The sequence below is a fragment of the Colletotrichum lupini genome, chromosome 2 (assembly GCF_023278565.1).
Source record: "Colletotrichum lupini chromosome 2, complete sequence".
NCBI classification, from domain to species: Eukaryota; Fungi; Ascomycota; class Sordariomycetes; order Glomerellales; family Glomerellaceae; genus Colletotrichum; species Colletotrichum lupini.
Window position 1 is genome coordinate 2,605,303 of NC_064675.1, and position 19,793 is coordinate 2,625,095.

A 19,793-nucleotide genomic window follows, 5' to 3' on the forward strand; every position below is an offset into this window, starting at 1 on the left:
GGTAACATTAAGTATTGCTCAGTCTGTTCTTTTGTACGACAATACGAACGTCAATCTTCAGCACCCCTTCTCAAGTGATATAGCCCCCCCCCCCCCCAACATACGTCCCAAAATGATGCATAAAAATCCAGCCACCAAAATGCTCCGGCTTGCTTGAAGAAGATGAGAAAGAAAAACAGGGAAGAAATTATCGAGTGAACGCACACGCGCACGTTAGCCGCATTTCTCACAAACACAACGACGCCTACTATGAAAGACCAAGGAAATTCGGCTCTCCCCCACCCCCAGCCGTCCAGTCAAAATCGTCCATGAGCATCGACCAGTCGATATCCTGCAGCGGGTCACTCGCCGGCACAAGGTTCGCGTTCGAATCCGTCGCCGCCGCTACCACAAGGTCAGCAACACTCCCACCGAACCCCCGGCCACCCCTACACTCACGCGTCGACGCCGTGCCCCCCACCCCGGTTCCCTGTCCAACACCACCTCCTCCAGCAACACCACCGGCACCACCGACCCCGACACCAGAACCGCCCTGCCCAACCCTCGCCTGATCAAGCTCTTTCTTCCACCGTCTCAGCGTCCCAAACGCGATGACAGCACCCGTACGGTGCGGATACTGCGAGATGGGCGCCTCCAGCTTGGGCATCATGTGCCTCAGACTCCAATAACTCTCCGACATGCGCAGCACGCGCATGGCGAAATCGCCTTCCTGCACGGAACACCGCCGCAGGGCTTCTTGCGCGTTCTTGACCGAGACGTCGGCGTTGGCGAGCTCGACGTCTGTGGCGTGGCCCGAGACGAGGACGTCGAATATCACGGCGGCGGCGTCGAGGATGGTGCGGAAGACGTGTTGCGGGGCGTGTAGGAGGAATCGGTGCGAGGACTCGAGTCGTAAGGAGAGGTTGATGAGGGCTTGGGCTGTGCTGTAGGCGCGGTTTACGTTGTGGCGGAAAGTGGGTTTGTCCACGGTGGAGAGGGGGATGAAGTAGTAGGATTGGAGCTCGAATTGGACTGCTAGGATGGTAAAGAGGTCGAGGTCTGTACTTATCAGTAAAGGGGGCCTCTCGACGTGGTTTCGGGGGAAGGCAAAAGAGAATCATGTTGACGAACCAGAGTTGTGACGAGCCTGTAGCTGCTTTAGCTTGTTCAGCTCATCTTCCAAAAGCTGAATGACGGTGTCCGGCACGCCTTCGCCTTCTTCGGCGACGGAGAAGACGGTCCGGCTCAGTCTGTTGGAAAACTTTTGCATCTCGTAAAGGAGGCCAAAGTACCCCAGAGCATCAGGGAGGGATCTCCCACCGGCGGCCCTGTTGACGGCTTCATTGAAGAAGCCGGCCGGGGGCGGGAAACCATTACTTGAGGCGACTCTATGGCACGTAGTCAGATACCAATTGCCGAAACTGAGTCACATATGTTTACAACTTAACAAAAACGTACCTCTGAGCCTGGATATTATACCCCATCCACGTAAAACAGGCCTCCTCGTCGGTGATATCAGTCTGCCGGTTCGGTCCTATACAAAATTCGGGATGTGTGCCACGGCCCGTATGCAAACCCAACAGCAGCGCGGCATTCTGCGCGATGGCGACGTACGAGGACGACGGGTCGTTGAGGAAGCGGATGGAGGGTAAGGGCCATGTGCAGAGGACGAGCAGGGCGTCAACAGTAGACATGCTGATGGGCGGGCTCGAAACGGCGGCCCAGACCTCGCGGGGCAGGTTCTCGATGAGAAAAGGGAAGAGGCCGGCGTCGCGGGTGTACCGCCGTGAGGAGATGGCGATGAGGGTCCAGAAGAGAATGGGGCTCTGTTTGTAGAGCTTGTCTGGGTCCTGAGAGCGGACGATGGGGAAATAAGGGTGGAAGTGCTCAAAGTAGCTGTTGTCATGTCGTCTCAGTCTTTGTTTTTCTGATATGGACATGTGCTGGCTTGGGGATGATGTATGAAGAAGGGTTAAGGTAGCTCACTGGTCAAAGTAAAAATCGATATCCTCCCCAGACAGTACCTTGGACCCCAAAGCCCTTGGCTGGGCGGGCTGCCTCGCGGGACCCGTAGGTGTCGTATGCGATGTGAGGGTTGGCGTTGGGACCTGCTCCGGTTGGCGGGCCTGCTGAACGGGAGACAAGGCCGGCAGGCTCACCCTTGATGCGGAGGGGGGCGGCCGGTGGTCCGAAAAGGCACTGGCGGCTCCGGGGTAGGCAGTGCTCGGGCTCGGCAGCGGCAGCGGCAAGGCGGCCGGAGGCAGGATGCCAGTGGCGGAGACGGGGCTCGGGTTGACGGCATTCTTGATTGTTTGGACTTCTTTTTCGAGTTGTTCTAGTTTGCTGTTTGATGTTCACACACGCGCGGAGATATTAGACCGTGATCTTGTATTGAAAGGACACACACAATAACATAGGGCACTGGGAATAGAAAGACGGGCGCCTTTGGAGCAGGGGGGAAAGGAGAAGAGAGGAGAATGGAAGCCACCTTCGTCTGGTCATCCGCTTGTGAGACTTGTCAATGACACATTGTATACCGAGCTTAGAGCAACGTTGACACGGCTTGTTGGGCGTGTAGCTCGCATTGCACTTGACCTATTTCCGGTCGTCCAAAGACGTTCTGTTAGCATATGGGACGTCATATTCGGTATAGCAGTGTGACGGGTTCCTAGAACATGCAAAAACGCCGAAGGAACTGAATAAGTCTCATCGGCATGTTTGCTGACATTGCATGATGAGCCCCAGGGGACCTGACGAGGTGGCCCCCCATCCGTCCTTCCCGAGTCCCGGATGTCAACCGCGATCCAATGGGAATGGGAACCGGGAGAGGCGTTGGAGGGGCACGGGGCATGCTTGACATGTGTGGCAGCAGAATGTTTAAAAGATTAAAACACCACGAGGTAAGGTCGCCATGCAAGGGGTATGAGGGACAGATACAAGATGAACTGGTCCAGGGTATGTATAAAAGGTATGTACGGATACGAAAAGGGAGTATCAGAGGAAAAGTGAAAGCCCACCTTGGAGTCGCGACAGCTCGTGCAGGCTGTATTGCGCCGGATCCGGTTCGGCACTGGAGGGCTGGGCGAGGTATCCCTCTGTGCCGACGCGGGGCTCTTCAGCGGCGGGTCCATCAAGTTTAGGGTAGGGTGCGCGCGTGCGTGCGTGCGCTCTGCCTCCTTGTCCAGGTTTAAACGCCTCTTTGTGTGTTTAAATGAGCCGATTCTGGCGCACTTGTGGGTGCTCGCTCTGATTGTCTGGCTCACTTGCTGGCAGCTGCTGTGGTTGTGTGAGTTGTTGATGGCAGAGGTGGAGAGGAGAGAAAGGGAAACTCGGCGCGGTTTCGGCAATGCAGAAGAAAGGTGAGGAGGAGTGCGGTTTGATGAGAGATGCTGGGAAAGACGCGACCGCAACCAGAGAAAGAGGAGACGATCACGTGCGCTTACCAAGTCCATTTCTGAAGGATTCAACGGCGGTCTTATCGCGGACAATGTCCGTACCTCCTTCTATCTTAAGGTAAGCACGTTTGATATGCAATCTAGCCAACAACGAAGCCGATGCCTCTCCTTCGATCCGCCGTTTGAGTCATCGCGAGAAGTCTATGGTGTTTTGCGATCAGGGCGACGAGTCAGACGCTTGTCGTGTAGCACACAACTCACTCAATACACTCGTAGCGAGACGCCACATTCGAACACATGCTTTAGACTGATGCATGCCAGTGTCCATTGACTATGTAGGCAAGGCCAAAGAGGTAAGTAGAACGGCCATTCATCAATTGATCTATTGAATCAATACACCTTAGGGTGCGCCATGGAGGTATGAAGCTTGGCCTCACTGCGGTGAGTCACTGAGGCAAGGCGCAACTGCCTCGAAAGCTTTGAAATGAGCCTGGTAGTCGGAGAAAGCTCTCAGGTGTCTCAATAAAGTCAGGTCGATAATCACTTTGACCATCTTGGTGAAGTCGCCGCCGAGAACATCTGCGTATTTTGGGAACTATGCACAATCCAATGGCTTGCTTCATCTACATCAACGGCTACCCGGGCGTCGGCAAATTCACCGTCGCCAGCGCTCTCTCTAAACTGATTCCACGCAGCCGCGTCTTCCACAACCACCTGGTAATCGACCCCGTCGCCGCCATGCTCGATCGCGACGATGCCGAGGCCTACAACGATATGAGAACCACATTCCGCAGACACGCTCTGGACACCATCGCCACACACCCTGCGCTTGCGGACAAGACGTTCATCTTTACAGACGCGCGGGAGTCGGGTCCTCTCGGCAGCGAAGCGGCGCAAAATTACAAGGCGGCCGCTGAGAAAAGGGGCGTGCCGTTCATCTCGGTCGTGTTACATTGCGACGTGGACGAGAATGTCAGGAGACTTGGAGGCCGGAGGTGTGCTAAAGATGGTGAGGGGGCTAGTAACACCAAGTTGACTGATGATGAGATTCTGAGAAAGATTCGGGAGGAGGAAACCATCTTTCAGTTTGGGGATGAAAACGAAATGTGTCTGGACGTCACGAGCCTGGAGTCCGATCATTCTGCGTTCCTGATTTTACAACATGTGAACGCGATTCACCATCGTCTTGATAAAGACAATTGAAGGTCATATTTCATTCACACCACATAATTTCATCGGCGATCTCATCAAGCGCTATGGTTTCATATTCTCGTCAAGATACCTAGAAACTCTCCCATTGCTTGTCATCATCCTTTAGGAAATGGCGCTAAACGTTGGAATTCTCATCCTTGATATCACGTCCACTTCCTCTCACAACTTCCAACCCACATACCCCAACCCAGAACCTTGCCCTGGATGGCTTCGGCGACCTGCTCCCTGGTAGCCCGGGCCTCCAGCATTGTCCTATCCAGTGGCTCGCTCAGGGCAACAATCTGGAAGAAATCTGTCGACTGTCAGTCTTCCCATTCTACCTGAATGCAAGAGAAATCAAAACTCACATCTGTGGATACCGTGGTTCATAAGGGGCCGCGGGGGAACATACACACCCTCCCTCCGCCCCTTACCCCAGTAAAACCCTCCCTTTAGCAGAGATTTGCTCTCATCCTCAATCTCAAAGTCTTTGGGGTTCACCTGTTTCTTCTCAGGTGCAATGCCACCGTATACACTACAGTCGACAAGTCAGCATTTTCCTCTCTTTGAGATGTGTGCGACTTACCCGTGACAGATGGGCGTCGGCAGGGGCGCATCCGGATCCTCGACCACGATGAGCCACTCCTTGACCTTTGACTCGAGGTCTAGCGGCGCGGACCACGACAGCGCGGGAATACGGCCGCCGCCTTCTGTGATGTACTCCGGACCCAAAGTAGCTGGAGACGCACCGCAGTCTGGCGACGTGACGGTGATCGTCTGCTCCGTATGCGAGGCGAAGGCCGGGGATGTGTAGAAGGATTTGGCGTCGTGGGCGCGGGAGTTCTTGAGAAGCCAGCTCAAAGTCACTTCGACGTATGGATTCATTCTGTCGAATTTGAGAATCCTTTGGTTTCTAGTATAATGATTATCAGAGTTTATTGATGCTTCTTGTGTTGTGGTTTGAAAACGTGGCTGTAGCGATGATTTCAGATGAGATGAGACGGAAGAGGGGGAATATGAATCTCATATATCGACGATTCTCAAGAACCCATGATTAAGCTTGTTTCCGCAACCCGAAACGCTTATTACGGTATGTCCATGCTTATCTCCAGCTAAGCGGACGCGATGCCTGCCTTCAGACGGTCTTACAAGCCTCAAGCCCGGGTGGCTTGGACTTGTATGACTTCGGTGCCGATTCGGTCATCACTCGGCCGATCGATCAGTCGTAAGGCAATTGAGGTCTGGATTAGTGCCAAAATCTCCCATTCCCTCTTCTTTTACCTCTATTTTCCCTTTGTATGAGACTCGACCGCACGCCAAATGACATAGAGTACTTCACCAAGTAAAAATATGGTGAGTTACTCATAATGCAGAGAAGAGATGTGAGACTCTGGAGAGGACCACTGCAGGGATCCTCCTCGTCTGCTTCCGGCTTGGCGGTGCTTAACGGTTTTCAGTGGTCCACGACCCCTGTAGACGGACGCCGCGCCGCCTGTGGCTTGAACTGGCCCAGGTACGGACATTTCCCGTGTGGTGGGTGAGGACTCAGGCGGAAAACAACCGCAAAGGACTGTCTATTTCAATAATACCAACTTCAACTACAACAACAATTATTTTAATTGTCGCAATCGTTGGCAAAGATGATTCTACAAGAAATTCACCGCAGTCTCTTGAGGAACACAAAGAGCGCTGCTTCCGGGCTATCCAGACTATCCGCAAACATGTCATCGACGCGCCCCTATTCGTCATCACAGTCATTTCCCGCGCTCTTCGTCCGCGGCGGAACGTCTAACGGTCTCGTCATCCACAGACACAACCTCCCGCTAGAAAGCGAATGGCACAAAGTATTGCCTGCCATCATGGGCTCGCCGGACCCTTACGGCCGCCAGCTCAACGGGATGGGTTCGGGCATCTCATCAACGTCCAAAATCGTCGTGCTGTCTTCGCCCTCACGCCCCGACGTGGACGTGGACTACACTTTTGTTCAAGTTGGCATCAAGGATGGCAGCCTCGACACAGCAGGAAATTGCGGAAACCTCTCGTCGGCAGTGGGGCCCATGAGCTTGGACGAAGGTCTCATCCCGAACCCGCGCCTCGAACAAGGGGCCGACGGCCAGACGTTCGCTACCGTACGCATCTTCAACACCAACACATCAAAGGTCATCTCATCGCGCTTCAGGGTCGTCGTTGACGGGACCAACTCACCAAGATACGCCCCAGAAGGCGCTTACACCATGGATGGCGTCCCCGGCACGGCTTCCCCCATTACCCTAAGCTTCCTGGACCCCGCCGGCGCAAAGACGGGCAAGGCCCTCCCCACGGGGAACCCCCGCGACTGGCTCCTCCTCCCGGACGCGAGCACAATCCAGGCCTCGCTCGTCGACGTCAGCAACCCGGGTGTCTTTGTCCGCGCCGCCGACCTGGGCATCCCCTCGCCCGAAGACCTCACGCCGCAGGTCGTTGAGACGGATGCCAAGCTCAAGGCCAAGCTGGACGGGATCCGGCGCGCGGGAGCGTCTATGATGGGACTGAACCCGGACGTGGAGAGCGTACCTAAGATCGTGCTGCTCTTCTCCGAGACGCGCTCGGATGACGTAGACATCCGGTGTCTTGCGCTGTCCATGGGCCAGGCGCACAAGGCTGTGCCGTTGACGCTTGCGCTGTGTCTCGGGACTGCTAGTCAGTTGCCCGGAACCATCCCGGCGGAGCTCATCGGTGGCCGTGCCAAGGAGTCTGTCGTTATTGGGCACCCGAGCGGTAAGGTGGATATCGGGGCTACATTTGACAATGGCGAGATTGTGTCGGCGGATCTTCGCCGCACGGCTCGAGTGCTGATGAAGGGTGAGGTGCTCTACTAGCAACTTGCTAGAGACTGTTAGACTGTTGCTACGAATCTCTTACCATAAGATGAGGTGCAGTCCACGGATCCTAAGCACATCCGATGCGGCCTGGTATTCAATCTGTCAAAACTTACATCGCCGCTGGAAGACTTCTGAACAAAGAGATGAAAGGCTCCGGCGATGCATAGCCCTACTCGCGAGCAGGACAGCGTTTCAAGGTCTTCACGCAATCAAGTAAGTCAAGATGGAAAACCTACACGCAATCAGCGCCCTCATCGAATGTTGGGTTGACGTGCTCTATCGAATTCATCGTTGGCGCAAAGGTTCCACGACGACGGAAGTTCATCAACACTGGCTGTATGATCCTGTAGCGATTCTCATCGGGATGGCAGATCCGGCGCCACCTACGATGAGATGTCGAGCCAGAGCAGGGCAAATTTGCAGATCTCCGCGCCCTCTGTAAGCTTCTTGCACTTCCTTCTAAGCGATCTGAGCATCAAAGCTCGGAAGCCGGCGAAAGCTTGTAGGGGACTACTTGGCGAGGTCTCTCGTGGCGTCACATTAATACATCTGGCCGTGACTACTGTACTAGAATGAGCTCAATTTGGTATAACTGGGTCCTAAAGCAGTATATGCTAAGGCGAACGTGTTTATTGTCTCCGCTAGATGAGAAACTTGACACTTTTAGGAACCGTGTGGCCAGAGAGGCATGAGCAATTCACTTCGAACTCATAAGCCACAACGTCTTATTGGATACATTTTTACCACCACAGTCAACGATATAAAGCGATCAGTTTTGTGCAAGACGTGTCTTAAGTCGGCAAACCAGCCTTAGTAATGTATTGCTAGGCTTGAGCGAGACAACAACCAATATGATTGTCTGAAACCCTGCCGTTTATTTCTCGGGACGATATGCAGCGAGTCTTGGGGAGAATGGGAAATCCATACCCCTTACCATCAGGACGATACTCTAATAGTAGGTGCCTCGCTGGAAGGAAGAACGGGTCGCTCAAGCAGGTGCCAAGGTTTGAACGAGGATTCTTCATCCAAATGAGGTTTCCAACTTAACATAATTTTGCCCTCTGCAAAAATGAACGCGACCGACGGGCCTCCTACAGAACGTGCCTTTTCTGGGTCGTATGGCCCAACTTGCTGCTCCTTCAGCTTGTACCAGGCGCTTCGGGAGTATCTGGAGACTCGCTCCGCAGTAATCTCGTCTATGTAAAGACCTTCTCTTTTGAGCCAGGCCACTTCGTTCTTCTGCTCGCCGGTCGCGATATCGCACAGACGACGGATCAATATCGGCCCCTGGTGTGGCAGGCGGTACTGGATCTCAAGTTCGTACACGCCAGTACGATGCCTCCAGGTGCCCCTCAATCCATCGGGATCATCAAGATGAATTGTGTTGTGCGGAAGATTTCCAGGATTAAATGCGGGCGTGGACATTTTGAGAACTTGAAACTGAATCAGGTTTTGCTGTTGAGTGTAGTGGATTGGAAGTGCGGGATGTCGTATTCAATTTACAAGTTTTGACTGGACGGACACCGTTTCCATGGCGTTTTATAGATAAGTATGTTTTCAACGCCTGTTTCCATTACTTCACATCCCTCGACAGGATGTTTAATGTAGAGAATGAGTATGTATCATTGACGGTGAACATGGCTAAGGCGGTGCTACTTCACGACAAAGGATTCCAGAGTTGTTGATCGCCGATTCTCTTGGTTACATGAATGCGGTAAACGCGTACTATTCGGCGATGCTTACCAAACATCCATCAAAAGGAAGTCTTGCTTCTGAACATCCAGCACAAAGACAGAAGAATAGTTGGGGAATGAGCAAAGTTAGTGGGCTTTGCCAAGGATCGTCAGATGATGTATTAATCTGAAAGACGACGATCCGTATAGGATATCTATGGTTCCCTTTGATAGTGCCCGAGACGTGTTTCCTATCGCCAAGAACCGACACATGAGAGCCTCTTGGAAGCAGACATCAGGAGGTTGGTACCACCTGCAATAAAAGTCTCTTTGTGGTTTGTTTCAGCGCTTCCCTTGAAAAAGACTGGAAGAAATCCGTAACCACGTTACCTCCGACTCGAGTGTGGTGGAGGGTCGAAGCCAACTTAGGAGACCGGTTTGCACCTCCTCTTCAAAGATGAAAATGTGTGTTCTCATGTGCAAGGCATTGTTTAAGGCGGTGACATGGATTCAACCAACCATGAGGTCAAGAAATCGAGAAAGGTCATGTTTTTACCTGCCTTTTTCTTACCCTTTTCCCGGCTCAATTTTGATGAATATCAGTCTGCCCACTTTGTGGTACTGCAAAATCTCGAAGTGTCTTGATCTCAAGCCGAACGTGAAACTAGAATGAAAAGCTCACATCCCTTGTCCCCTGACCTCGCTCACAACACTCGTTTTGCTCGTCACCAAAATCCCAACCTCGGAGCCCGAAGCATCGTCCCCTCTCCCCTTGAAGTCCCTCGCCACGCTATCCTCCGACGGATTCCCGCTGGCCGCCATTACAGCCACGTTATGCCTCTTCTCTCGCAACCTATCCAGCTCCAAATCGTCATCATCGTCGCTGTGTGTCGAGTGCATCTGACTAAACCTCCCTCCCCCGCCTCTAGAAAGTTTCGACCCGAGAAGCCCGGATTGGCCAATCGTCTGGAGGGTGTTCGGCTTGGCAGAGCCCGCCCCTGCCCCGCCGGATCTCGTTGTGGCACCGCGTGTGCCGCGTAGGGACCAGAAGCGGCCGACGGTGGCATCGAAGATCGGTTTCAGGAGGGGGCTGCTCGAGACTATGATGGCGACGCCGGGCTCGAGAGTTCCCATCAGCACGACGCCGACCTGGGAGTATGTCACGTCCGTGAAGTCCATTGTCAAGACGTTCTTTAATCGTAGGGCGGCGAAGATCATGGTCCTGGAGAAATTCGTACAGGCCACGGTCAGTTATCCATATAATGGCACAACAATGTGAGGGCGAGATGAAGAAGCTGGGGATTCCCTTACAGAGCGCCTGCGCCAAAGATGACGTACAAAGCCACCTTGTGCGGCCACCGCAGTTGCAGGTTATACACCATGGGTATCGGCAGCACTAGAATGATGAGGTCCGTCGCGAGGTCAAAGTAGCCCACGGCGGCGAAGGCGGCGTTCTGGTCCCCGCACTTGCCGCCGGGCGTCGCCGGGTTCCAGTTCATGGCCACGGGCTGGCAGATGAAGATGCCAATGAGAATGGTGAAGAGCATCCAGCAGACGCAGAGGCCCGTGGTGATGCGGGCCGCGATCTTGAAACCCTGGACGAAGAAGACGCGCTGGAGCATGAGGGTGATGCCGATCTTGATGAAGCCGAGGCAGATGGCGAAGAGGGTTTGGACACCGTATGCGGCCTGTTTTATCCCCGAGAGGCGTGTTGTTAGTTGAGGCTCTCAGGAGAGGCAACAGAAAAGAAATCAGGGGCAACACGGGGATATCTTTGCAGGCTGACCTTTGACATGCGTTCGACGTGATATGGCTGGAGGGTCAAGTAGTGATGCCCAGTTCCTCCGAGATAGACCACTAGAATCACCTTTTAGTATAGTTCAGCTCTGCAAGACTTTGTGGTCCAACTCACTAACAAAATTGCAGGCCACTAGCCCATAGAAGGCGATCTACTATGTTGTCAATACACCTGAAATACGACTTGCCACCACGTCGTGTCCTACCAGAGCAACAACAGTCAAGAAATCCTCAATGGTAAATGACTGTCCCTTCTTCCGCCGACTGTATAACCGCATACCCGTCCATAGTGTTGTGGCAAACGTCAGTAGCACATTGACGACGACAATGGGAACCGCTCTGTCGGAAAGGGGCACGATCTCGGTCTGGATAACATCCTCTGGTTGTACGGTAGCGTTTGTCGGTACGGCTAGACGAGCAAACAGCGCACCGCTGATTCTCATCATGGATTCGTGTCGGGTGTCGTCTCGCACGACGGGGCGAATATGGTGGCTGGAGATCTAGTCTTCAACTAATACCGCAGACGCCGCACCAGACGGAACGGGGGAGCCTTATGGCTTAACATATCCGTCAACCTCCTTTCCGCAACGGCACAGCGAGTGATCCACATTCTTCAAGCGAACAGAACATATGCATGATCGAGTCAAGACACAGGTTCTAGCCGTACGAAGGGGTGAAAAAAAAAGCAAAGACCTACTTGACAGGGGCGTCCAACAGGCCTCGTCTTGGGCACCCCCGAAACCAACCCAGGTTATGGCCATGGCTCACCGGCCGATGGGCCATGCGGGAGGCGGGCGCACTGGGATCCCGCGTGGCAATGATGAGATATCACAAATTCATGATAACGCAAGAGGTCTACCATGTAGACGGGGCGCGAAGATTCCCACATGGTGATACGATTTTGCGATACAAAGATCGAGAGTCTCTCGGACTTCCTGTGCTTGCACTCTGCATGAAGCTGGGATATTGAAATAGGGCCCGCTCCAAAAGTGCTATGGGGCCGCGCTAATCCAGGTGAAGAAGACGGCTATGTCGAGTTATCTCAAACCAACGAGACTACGTTTGGAGAACAAGCATAACAGACGTCAGTTCTGTCTGTCCGCTGACGAAGTCGGAATATGCTTACGGCTTCCATAGAGTTGCAGTACTCCGTAGACCCATTGCATATCGTAAACTCAGTTTACATCGATCGACCAGCCAAGTCCCATCATCACATCAACCCTATCCGCGGACCGCGTCGTAGGGAACAGGGGATGACGGACCGCAGAACAAGTCGTCTCTGCATTCGGTAACCTGGTCCGAAAGGAACCCCACAACTCCGGATCCTTGAACATCCAACACCACTCAATCGACTGATGAGCCCACTCAGAGGCCTCTGTCAACTAGTCAGGAACCTGGTCAGAGGATAACGACAGAGCTTGGCCCGGAAAGGTTCCCCGTGGAGGAGGAATATTGGTGGATCCCCTTCAACGGGAGGGCAATGGGGGAGAACCTCTTGATCTGTCGATGCCGCTCACCCGCCGTACCCGAGCCACCTTCTGGCCCTGGCCCTTGTTTTTCTTGCGATATCGAAATATACAAAATTGCGCCGAGTTCCACATGGCAAAAGTCTCCGCAACGGCCGCAGAACGGAGCCTCGGAGGACGATGCTGACGGGCGATGTGTGCGTGATATCTCCCGATGCGTCTGCTCTTAAAAGAGAAGCGGCTGCGGCGTCTGTCCGGTTCGAGTGTGTGAGGTCTTCTCTCTTCGTCCCTCTACTACGCCCGATTCTCTCTGCATTGCATTCTGCAACGGCTCGTCACACACTCTGCAGTCCCAGCCTCCCGGTTCCCGATCTGCAGCATCAATCACAACTTGCGCCAAGTTTTCCCTTTTCAGAATCTCTGCGTCGAATCCTGTTTTACGTGCCGCTGCCCTGCATAACGACACACAAATCAGGAAATCATGCTGCCAACCGACGTCTGGGACTACATTGTCGTCGGAGGCGGCCTCGCCGGCTCCGTCGTCTCGAGCCGACTGTTGGCGCTTAACAACACGGCCAAGATTCTCGTCATCGAGGCCGGTTCCAGTGCTGCTGGCCGGACGGACATTCTCTACGTCAACTCGACCAACCTGATCGCGGGGGACTTTGACTGGAACTACTACTCCACGCCGCAATCTCAGCTCAACGGCCGCACGATTCAGAGCGCTGCTGGGAAGGGTCTCGGCGGCGGCTCCCTCATCAACACATGTAAGTCAACTCCCCAAAGTTTGTTCTGTGGTAAAAAAGTGCATCCGAAAATACTGACCCCTTGTTGAGGTGGATGGATGCGTGGTGCCCGCGTCGACTATGACGAGTGGGCCGAACTGGCCAACGATTCCCGTTGGAGCTACGACAGCCAGCTGCCGTTCTTCAAGCGGTCCGAGGCCTACTGGACCGACGTCAACGCCGACGAGCATGGGTACGACGGACCCCTCAAGGTCGAGGTACCCTCGGTCACGGGCCGCGTCTACCCCCTCAGAGACGCCGTCTACGCCTCGTACGAGTCCGTCGGCGTCAAGGCTCTCCTGGGCCTGGACGCCAATGCCGGACAGAACCTCGGCTTTGGCGAGATTGCAGAGAACCGCCGCAACGGCGTCCGTCAGATCGCGTCAGAGTACTACCCCCTCGACGGCGTCACGGTCATGACAGACACGCTCGTCGAGAAGATACTCCTCCGCAATGACAACAGCTCAAGCACCGGTACCCTTGTCGCCACCGGCGTCCGCCTCGCCAACGGCACGGAGATCCTCGGCAAGGAGGTCATCGCCGCCGCCGGCGCCTACCGTACGCCGCAGCTCCTGATGCTATCCGGCATCGGCCCGTCCGACGAACTCGCCAAGCACGACATCGAAACTAAGCTCGACGCGCCCGAGGTCGGCAAAAACTTTGCCGACCACCCCTTCTTCACCTACAACTGGCGCCTCTCCCCGCAGTACCGCAACTCGACCGTCGACTCAGGCAACACCCTCTTCTTCCAGCCGCAGTACGGCCTCGGCCAGCCCAACAACTTTGTCGCCTCCTTTGGCGTGGAAGACAAGGACGGCCTCATCGCCGCCATCACCAAAGAAGAGGGCGCCGCACCCGACCCGGCGACGCACCCGCTCCTCAAGAACGAGCGCACCCTCATGGAGGGGTTCGTGCTCTACGTCAACACGAACCCGGCGCTCCCTTCCAACAGCACCTACCTCACGACCGCCAACGTCGGCCTGCACCCCACGAGCCGTGGCTCCGTGACGCTCGCCTCCGCGGACCCGAGTGAAGCCCCGCTCATCGACCCCAACTTCTTCGCTTCCGAGGTTGACCGGTTCGTGTGGCGCGACTCGATCCGCCGAATGACGCGGATGATGATTGGCGGCGAGTCGCCTCTGAGCCAGGGGATCGTCGAGGCTGAGGCGCCGGCGGAAGGCCTGAAGGCGTTTACGCTTGAGTCAACGGACGAGGAAATCGAGGAGCGCATCCGTGCTTCCGTCATGTAAGTGAACTACCTGACCTTTGGATGTGCTACACTTCCCAGCCCTCGAAACTAACAGGTTATCTTCTAGCGGCACGTACCACCCGATGGGCACATGCGCCATGGGCAAAGTCGTAGACAGCGATCTGCGCGTCAAGGGTGTCAGCAACCTCCGTGTCGTGGACGCTTCCGTGTTCCCGACAATCATCACGGCTCACATCCAGGCCGCGGTGTACGCCCTCGCCGAGCAGGCTGCCGAGATCATTGCTTCGTCATAGGTTAAAGGACTCTCGTTTCTAACGTTGACGAAATTATGCATGAAAATGAGAGAGGAGGCTCTATGAGTGATGTACGGATACATACTAGTAGATAATGCTTAATTAATGAAGATGTAAGGCACTTATGCCGCTAAAACCGTGCCGTGCCGTGTCTCCGATCCCACTTTCGGCCCGGAACTGGGCTGATTTAGGTGCTCCCCCAAAACTCCGTAGAGGTATGTCTAACTGTAGCAATTTCCGAACCGGAAACTCAGAATAGAAACAAGTCTGAAATGAGAATCAAGGACTGCGATTGCAGGCAACAGTGGAAACGAAAAGGTTTCGTCAAAAAAACAAGACCAGTGTGATGGCTTACATGAAGTTAGGCAGGTCGAATCCTCCAGTGTCCTCTTTCCCCCCACCTCGCATCCGCATCTGAGACCATCGAGCATCGACCTGTGGCATGCTAGCTGCCTAAGTCTCAGCCATCTCGCCATAAATTGGGGACGCTCATCACCTCCCACTTGCAACATCCAAATCGATACCAATTTGTACTCCATTAGCGATTACCTTCTTGGGAGAATATAAGAAGAGAAGAGAAAAGAAAAACACGATACGCAAGCAGCCCAAACTACCAAGGAACCCTCAAGCCCAACTCACCAGTCAGAAAGACCGACGCCCGCCAACATCCCAACCCACAACATCTCGGACACCATCTCAGTCACAGCCGACGAACGATATGGTCTCACCGGACCCCCCTCGCCTCTACTTCGCCTACGGCTCCAACCTCTCCCCAACCCAAATGTCCCTCCGCTGCCCCGCCTCCACACCCCTCGGCCTAGCCCACCTCCCAGATCACACATTCATCATAAACGCCCGCCGCTACGCCAACGTCGTCCCCAACGGCCCCGTAAATCCCGCGTACCTCGCCGATGCCGACGCCGCCGCCGCACCGACCACGGACCCGGCCTCGGCTTCCGCGCCTGCTGCACCCTCGGCTCCGCCCTCAGCGGCTCCAGGCGTCTACGGCGTCCTCTACGCCCTCCCGCCCCAAGACGAAGCAACCCTCGACAGGTGCGAAGGCGTGCCCAACGCCTACCAAAAACAAGACCTCGCCGTCAGCATCGCGAACCTCGCCTCCAAAGGCATCGGCGCCGCTTCTGCCGCCGCCGGTCTCGCACCGGGCAGCAACGTCACGGCACTGGTCTACGTCGACACCGAGAGGACGGAACCCTCGACGCCGCGGGCCGAGTACGTCGACCGGATGAACCGCGGCGTCGACGAGGCGACGGAGAGGTTCGGGTTGCCGCGGGGGTATGTCGATGACGTGATTCGGGGTTATATCCCGGCTGCTGCTGCTGCTTCTTCGGAAGAGGATACCAAGACCATCAAGGACCCGTTTCTCGAAATTTCTTGAGTTTCTTAAGCATTCGTCCTGCTCTGGGATCAGACGGCGCCAAAAAGCACGATCTCCCGTACAGCCTGCCCAAGAAAACTTGAATAGAGCGCTGGGCTTCACGATCCGACTCTCGCGAGCGGTATTTCGATCCCCTCGAAGCACTTGCATCCTACCCATCGTCATTCCCAAACTATACACCCAAGCCGAGGAACTCCCCCTTTCCCCTTCCTACCATTCTCATCATACCTCAGCACCTCAGAAACAGGCAATCGTAAGAGAGAGGAAGACCGACCAACCGCATAATCCCGTCGCCAAAACCCCCCAGGAGACACTCCAAAACCTCTTGGCATAGTCAAGAAACGCCTTGGCAAAAGCCCAACTAGGAAACGGGGGTAGCCCGCCCCCTTTTCAAGCTTCTCCCCAAGAAGCGTGTGATGAGTACTGTTGTCCCTTTCTTTTTGTCAGGGGCCAGGCCAGGAGGTTGCGTACAGGCCTACAGCAGCAATTGGAAACCGGACAGTCGGTATTCCGTGGTAAGAAAAGACTTCTTTTTTTAGAACCTAAATGAGACACACACACGCAGGGAGAGAGAGAGAGACATCAGATGAAGAGGAATGGTCCGAATGGAGCACGTGGTTGGTGCACAGTCCATGGAATGGAAGCGATTGGTACAACTGGTTAGAGCAGCTGAATATCACTAGATACGGGATCACGACATGAGAATGGTTTCATTGAATGCGATGAAAAGTGATGAAGAATCAGCCAATACTATCATTGGCGAAGTTTCTGGCTCTAGGTATCTCTTTGTAGGTTATCGCTCTACTCAACAGCTTCAGGCTGTTCGGCCGTCTCTTTCGTATCCTGCTCTCCTCTCTCTGCCTACCTCCTCCAAAAGGAATGAGTGCTGTCTTGTTGAATGCACATCCGAAAAAACGCCTTGCTCGATGCAGGTACATCAGCCATAAATCTTGAACATCTTGTGTAGAACATGAGAACCCCCAAAAACGCCCTCGCAATGCAATGCTATGAAGAAGCCAAAAATCGACCGTTTGAAACATTAAGCTCCCCCGAAACCCATTCCAACAGAATGCGGCGTGTTTGTTGTTTTTGGTGATTTAGAAAAGGTAGAGCGAGAACCCAGTCGCAAAGGCAATGGACCCCGCAAAGATGGACGCCGCCAGTGGCGCCAACGACGGCGCGGCATTCTTTCCTCCACGGACGATGCCGTCCGTGGCGGACACGGGGCTCGCGACGGCGACGGCAGACGGCACGGCGCTGCTGCCCTTGCCAATCTCGAGAACATTCGTGCTCGTGGCGTTGAACTTGGTCTGCGCCAACGAGACCTCGTTGTTGTCAATGTCGTAGACCACGTACGCCGAGCGCAGGAACGTGTCGCCGAGGACGTTTGTGCCGTCGCCGGCGGGCGCGATGCCAAAGAGGCAGGCCTCGACGCCGTTGGAGAAGGACGTGCGCTTGCCGGTGATGGCGACGAGGTCGAGCACGAGCTCGTCGATGGGTACCGTGATGGGCTGGCCCGAGAAGGTGAAGGTCATGTTGGAGCCCGAGTTGGCCGTGGAGCAGGGGATGAAGGCGACGCCCTCTTCTTGCTGGTAGACGGCGCCCACCATGGAGTAGATTGTCGTGGTCATGTCGTCGGGGAGGTACGTGAGACTGGAACCCGAGTCGAGCAGGACGGCCAGGGCCATGTTTTCGTCCAACGTCTTTGAGCCGAGCGTCACCTTTGTCAGGGTGATGAGGAACTCGGCGTAGCTGCCAGACTCCTTCTGGATGGGTACGGTCTTGAGCTCGCCTTCGAAACGCTCCGTGTCGACTCCGCCGAAAAGAATGTTTCCCTGGCTCGCGTCCAGATCATTCAGCCACAAGCTGAAGGCGCTGGATTGGATGAGGCCCTGAGAGACCATCTTGGCGGGCAGGTTGTCGTAGGAGGCCAAACCGGCACGCCCAACCTGCACTTCGTTGACCTTGTATCCGACTCCTAGGATGCCTTGCGCGGATGAACTCGTGTAGCCGACACCGAACTGGAAGTCGGTCAAAGTAGATCCGCCAATGGTGAACTTATCCGTCACGTAATCTCCAGTCGCTCCCGAGCCGTCGACATAACTAATGTTGAACCAGCTTCCGACGTAGTTGTAGGTTGACGAATCGTTGGCCGAGTAGGTACCGGACACGGAGCATGGCGTGCCTTGACCTTTGCAAAGAGCCGAACTTGCAGTGTTAACCCAGAGATCACTACTCCCGGTGTCGAGGTGAAGTCGCATAGGCTGTGCTGGTGTTCCGAGAGAGCCGTTCACAAAATACAAAGTTTCCTTGGAAGTGTTAGAGATAGTACCGAAAAGACATCGTTTGTAGACCTACCAAATTGTCCAAAGTCGCTTGCACTGAACCTCTCTTCCTCAACATGTCCCTCTTGTTGCGTGTGTACGGTATTGTCGCGCGGTGCAGGTCCAATCCAACCACCCTTGGTGCGCTGCTTTCGCTCTTCCTGAGTACGAGTCCCTCCGTGGGTAGTAGTGAAGCCGCGAGGGCAATTAATGTTGTTGACTTCATCTTGAGTCTGTGTTTGTGTTTGTACAGCGAATTGTACGACTCTGAATTAGATCGATATCCAAGCTGTGAGTGTCGACCGGCCGCCAAGACAAGGGTGCCGGAAGGATGTAGATATAAGAGAATGGCGTCGTGCTATGAAGTCATTGATGGCGCAACACGGACGGTAGAGAAGAAAACTAGAAGGATGAGAAAAATATAGTCGGTTGCGAAATTCCGGAGTTCGGTGAAGGCGACTACTCGCGGGGGGGAGTGGGCTCGGTATACGGCACGGTGGGGAGAGGATTCGTCACCCGTGATGGTGGCGGAGCTTGCGTTGCTGATGAAGACGAATTGGGGGCGGCGGGAGTGGTGAGCTGGCACCGGACCACCAAACCAGACTAGAGAGACAGGAAGGCGAAGGCAAAGGCCTTTTTTCGTTGCTTTCCGTTTTGCTTTCGGCGCAACGCGTAAACGTAGTGAGTGGGAAAATCCGGCGATCCGGAGGATTTAAGAAAGTGAAAGTAGACTCGGAGTGTCTAGTGGTTAATACCAACTCGTGTAGGTGGTGGTCTTTTGGATGAGTAAGTTGCAGTAGAGAGCAAAGCACGAGCAGGATAGCCCAATGCAATGGAAGCACAGAGGAAGCCAAAAGAGCAGAAGCAGAGCCAAAAAGTGCGGTTGGACGAGAAAAGCAGGCCAAAAGATGAGATGCAAGTCTTTCTTTGTACCAAAAGTCAAACTTCTGGTCCCCCTCTGTTCTTGGAATAGAAACAGCAACAGCGCGGACCATGGGCAAGGCGGGAACTGACACTGCCAAGCGCCACAGTCTCGTCCAAAAGGTCTCACCCAGTCGCAGACTTGACCTCGTCGTCATGCTCGGCGGGGCACTGGACGGGTTGACGGGGGGTTGCGGACAGGGTCCGGGGTTGAGCGTGTTTGGACGAGGCCGGGAGTAGCGAGTTGCTCCTCAAGAGAAACTCAGACAGAGAGAGAGAGAGACTTACAGCGTACTCCGTAGAGAGAGACCACTTGGTCACGCTTACAGCGGAAGGCTTAGAAGGGTGAGAAGGAAGGGATGTCGACGGACGGAGCAGCGAATTGGTGCAAGATGGTTGGACAAGAAAGGGGAAGGCCGAACGGTCTCCAGACTTGCCAGCCCGGGACGACCCCGGGTCAAACCCTCTCACCGACAGGGTTGGGGGTATTGGAATCACAGGT

The 19,793-nt window shown here is 54.7% G+C and overlaps 9 protein-coding genes across 9 annotated transcripts; 4 read left to right on the forward strand and 5 right to left on the reverse strand.

Annotated features, from left to right (window-relative positions):
- Positions 1-7: 7 nt before the first annotated feature.
- On the reverse strand, positions 8-3,927 carry CLUP02_03068 (uncharacterized protein; the record flags this gene model as incomplete). Its single annotated transcript, XM_049282095.1, has 14 exons — positions 8-23; positions 105-152; positions 249-384; positions 439-1,038; positions 1,111-1,367; positions 1,438-1,875; positions 1,966-2,322; positions 2,385-2,484; positions 2,538-2,574; positions 2,655-2,831; positions 2,997-3,482; positions 3,524-3,575; positions 3,636-3,674; positions 3,812-3,927. The coding sequence occupies 14 exons, from the start codon at positions 3,925-3,927 to the stop codon at positions 8-10; spliced, it is 2,859 nt and encodes a 952-aa protein (XP_049139238.1).
- Positions 3,928-3,971: 44 nt separating this feature from the next.
- CLUP02_03069 (uncharacterized protein) lies at positions 3,972-4,577 on the forward strand (the record flags this gene model as incomplete). The annotated part of the gene is made up of 1 exon (XM_049282096.1): positions 3,972-4,577. One exon carries the CDS (start codon positions 3,972-3,974, stop codon positions 4,575-4,577), a length of 606 nt encoding a protein of 201 aa, XP_049139239.1.
- A 152-nt stretch (positions 4,578-4,729) lies between these two features.
- Positions 4,730-5,665, reverse strand: CLUP02_03070 (uncharacterized protein; the record flags this gene model as incomplete). Its single annotated transcript, XM_049282097.1, has 4 exons — positions 4,730-4,878; positions 4,934-5,100; positions 5,152-5,478; positions 5,655-5,665. The coding sequence occupies 4 exons, from the start codon at positions 5,663-5,665 to the stop codon at positions 4,730-4,732; spliced, it is 654 nt and encodes a 217-aa protein (XP_049139240.1).
- Positions 5,666-6,286: 621 nt separating this feature from the next.
- Positions 6,287-7,423, forward strand: CLUP02_03071 (uncharacterized protein; the record flags this gene model as incomplete). The annotated part of the gene is made up of 1 exon (XM_049282098.1): positions 6,287-7,423. One exon carries the CDS (start codon positions 6,287-6,289, stop codon positions 7,421-7,423), a length of 1,137 nt encoding a protein of 378 aa, XP_049139241.1.
- A 939-nt stretch (positions 7,424-8,362) lies between these two features.
- On the reverse strand, positions 8,363-8,851 carry CLUP02_03072 (uncharacterized protein; the record flags this gene model as incomplete). The annotated part of the gene is made up of 1 exon (XM_049282099.1): positions 8,363-8,851. One exon carries the CDS (start codon positions 8,849-8,851, stop codon positions 8,363-8,365), a length of 489 nt encoding a protein of 162 aa, XP_049139242.1.
- Positions 8,852-9,777: 926 nt separating this feature from the next.
- Positions 9,778-11,342, reverse strand: CLUP02_03073 (uncharacterized protein; the record flags this gene model as incomplete). The annotated part of the gene is made up of 5 exons (XM_049282100.1): positions 9,778-10,321; positions 10,411-10,787; positions 10,886-10,956; positions 11,012-11,048; positions 11,103-11,342. The coding sequence occupies 5 exons, from the start codon at positions 11,340-11,342 to the stop codon at positions 9,778-9,780; spliced, it is 1,269 nt and encodes a 422-aa protein (XP_049139243.1).
- Positions 11,343-12,843: 1,501 nt separating this feature from the next.
- Positions 12,844-14,650, forward strand: CLUP02_03074 (uncharacterized protein; the record flags this gene model as incomplete). Its single annotated transcript, XM_049282101.1, has 3 exons — positions 12,844-13,129; positions 13,199-14,393; positions 14,464-14,650. 3 exons carry the CDS (start codon positions 12,844-12,846, stop codon positions 14,648-14,650), a joined length of 1,668 nt encoding a protein of 555 aa, XP_049139244.1.
- A 718-nt stretch (positions 14,651-15,368) lies between these two features.
- Positions 15,369-16,046, forward strand: CLUP02_03075 (AIG2 family protein; the record flags this gene model as incomplete). The annotated part of the gene is made up of 1 exon (XM_049282102.1): positions 15,369-16,046. One exon carries the CDS (start codon positions 15,369-15,371, stop codon positions 16,044-16,046), a length of 678 nt encoding a protein of 225 aa, XP_049139245.1.
- Positions 16,047-17,143: 1,097 nt separating this feature from the next.
- CLUP02_03076 (eukaryotic aspartyl protease) lies at positions 17,144-18,596 on the reverse strand (the record flags this gene model as incomplete). Its single annotated transcript, XM_049282103.1, has 2 exons — positions 17,144-18,355; positions 18,405-18,596. 2 exons carry the CDS (start codon positions 18,594-18,596, stop codon positions 17,144-17,146), a joined length of 1,404 nt encoding a protein of 467 aa, XP_049139246.1.
- Positions 18,597-19,793: the final 1,197 nt, after the last annotated feature.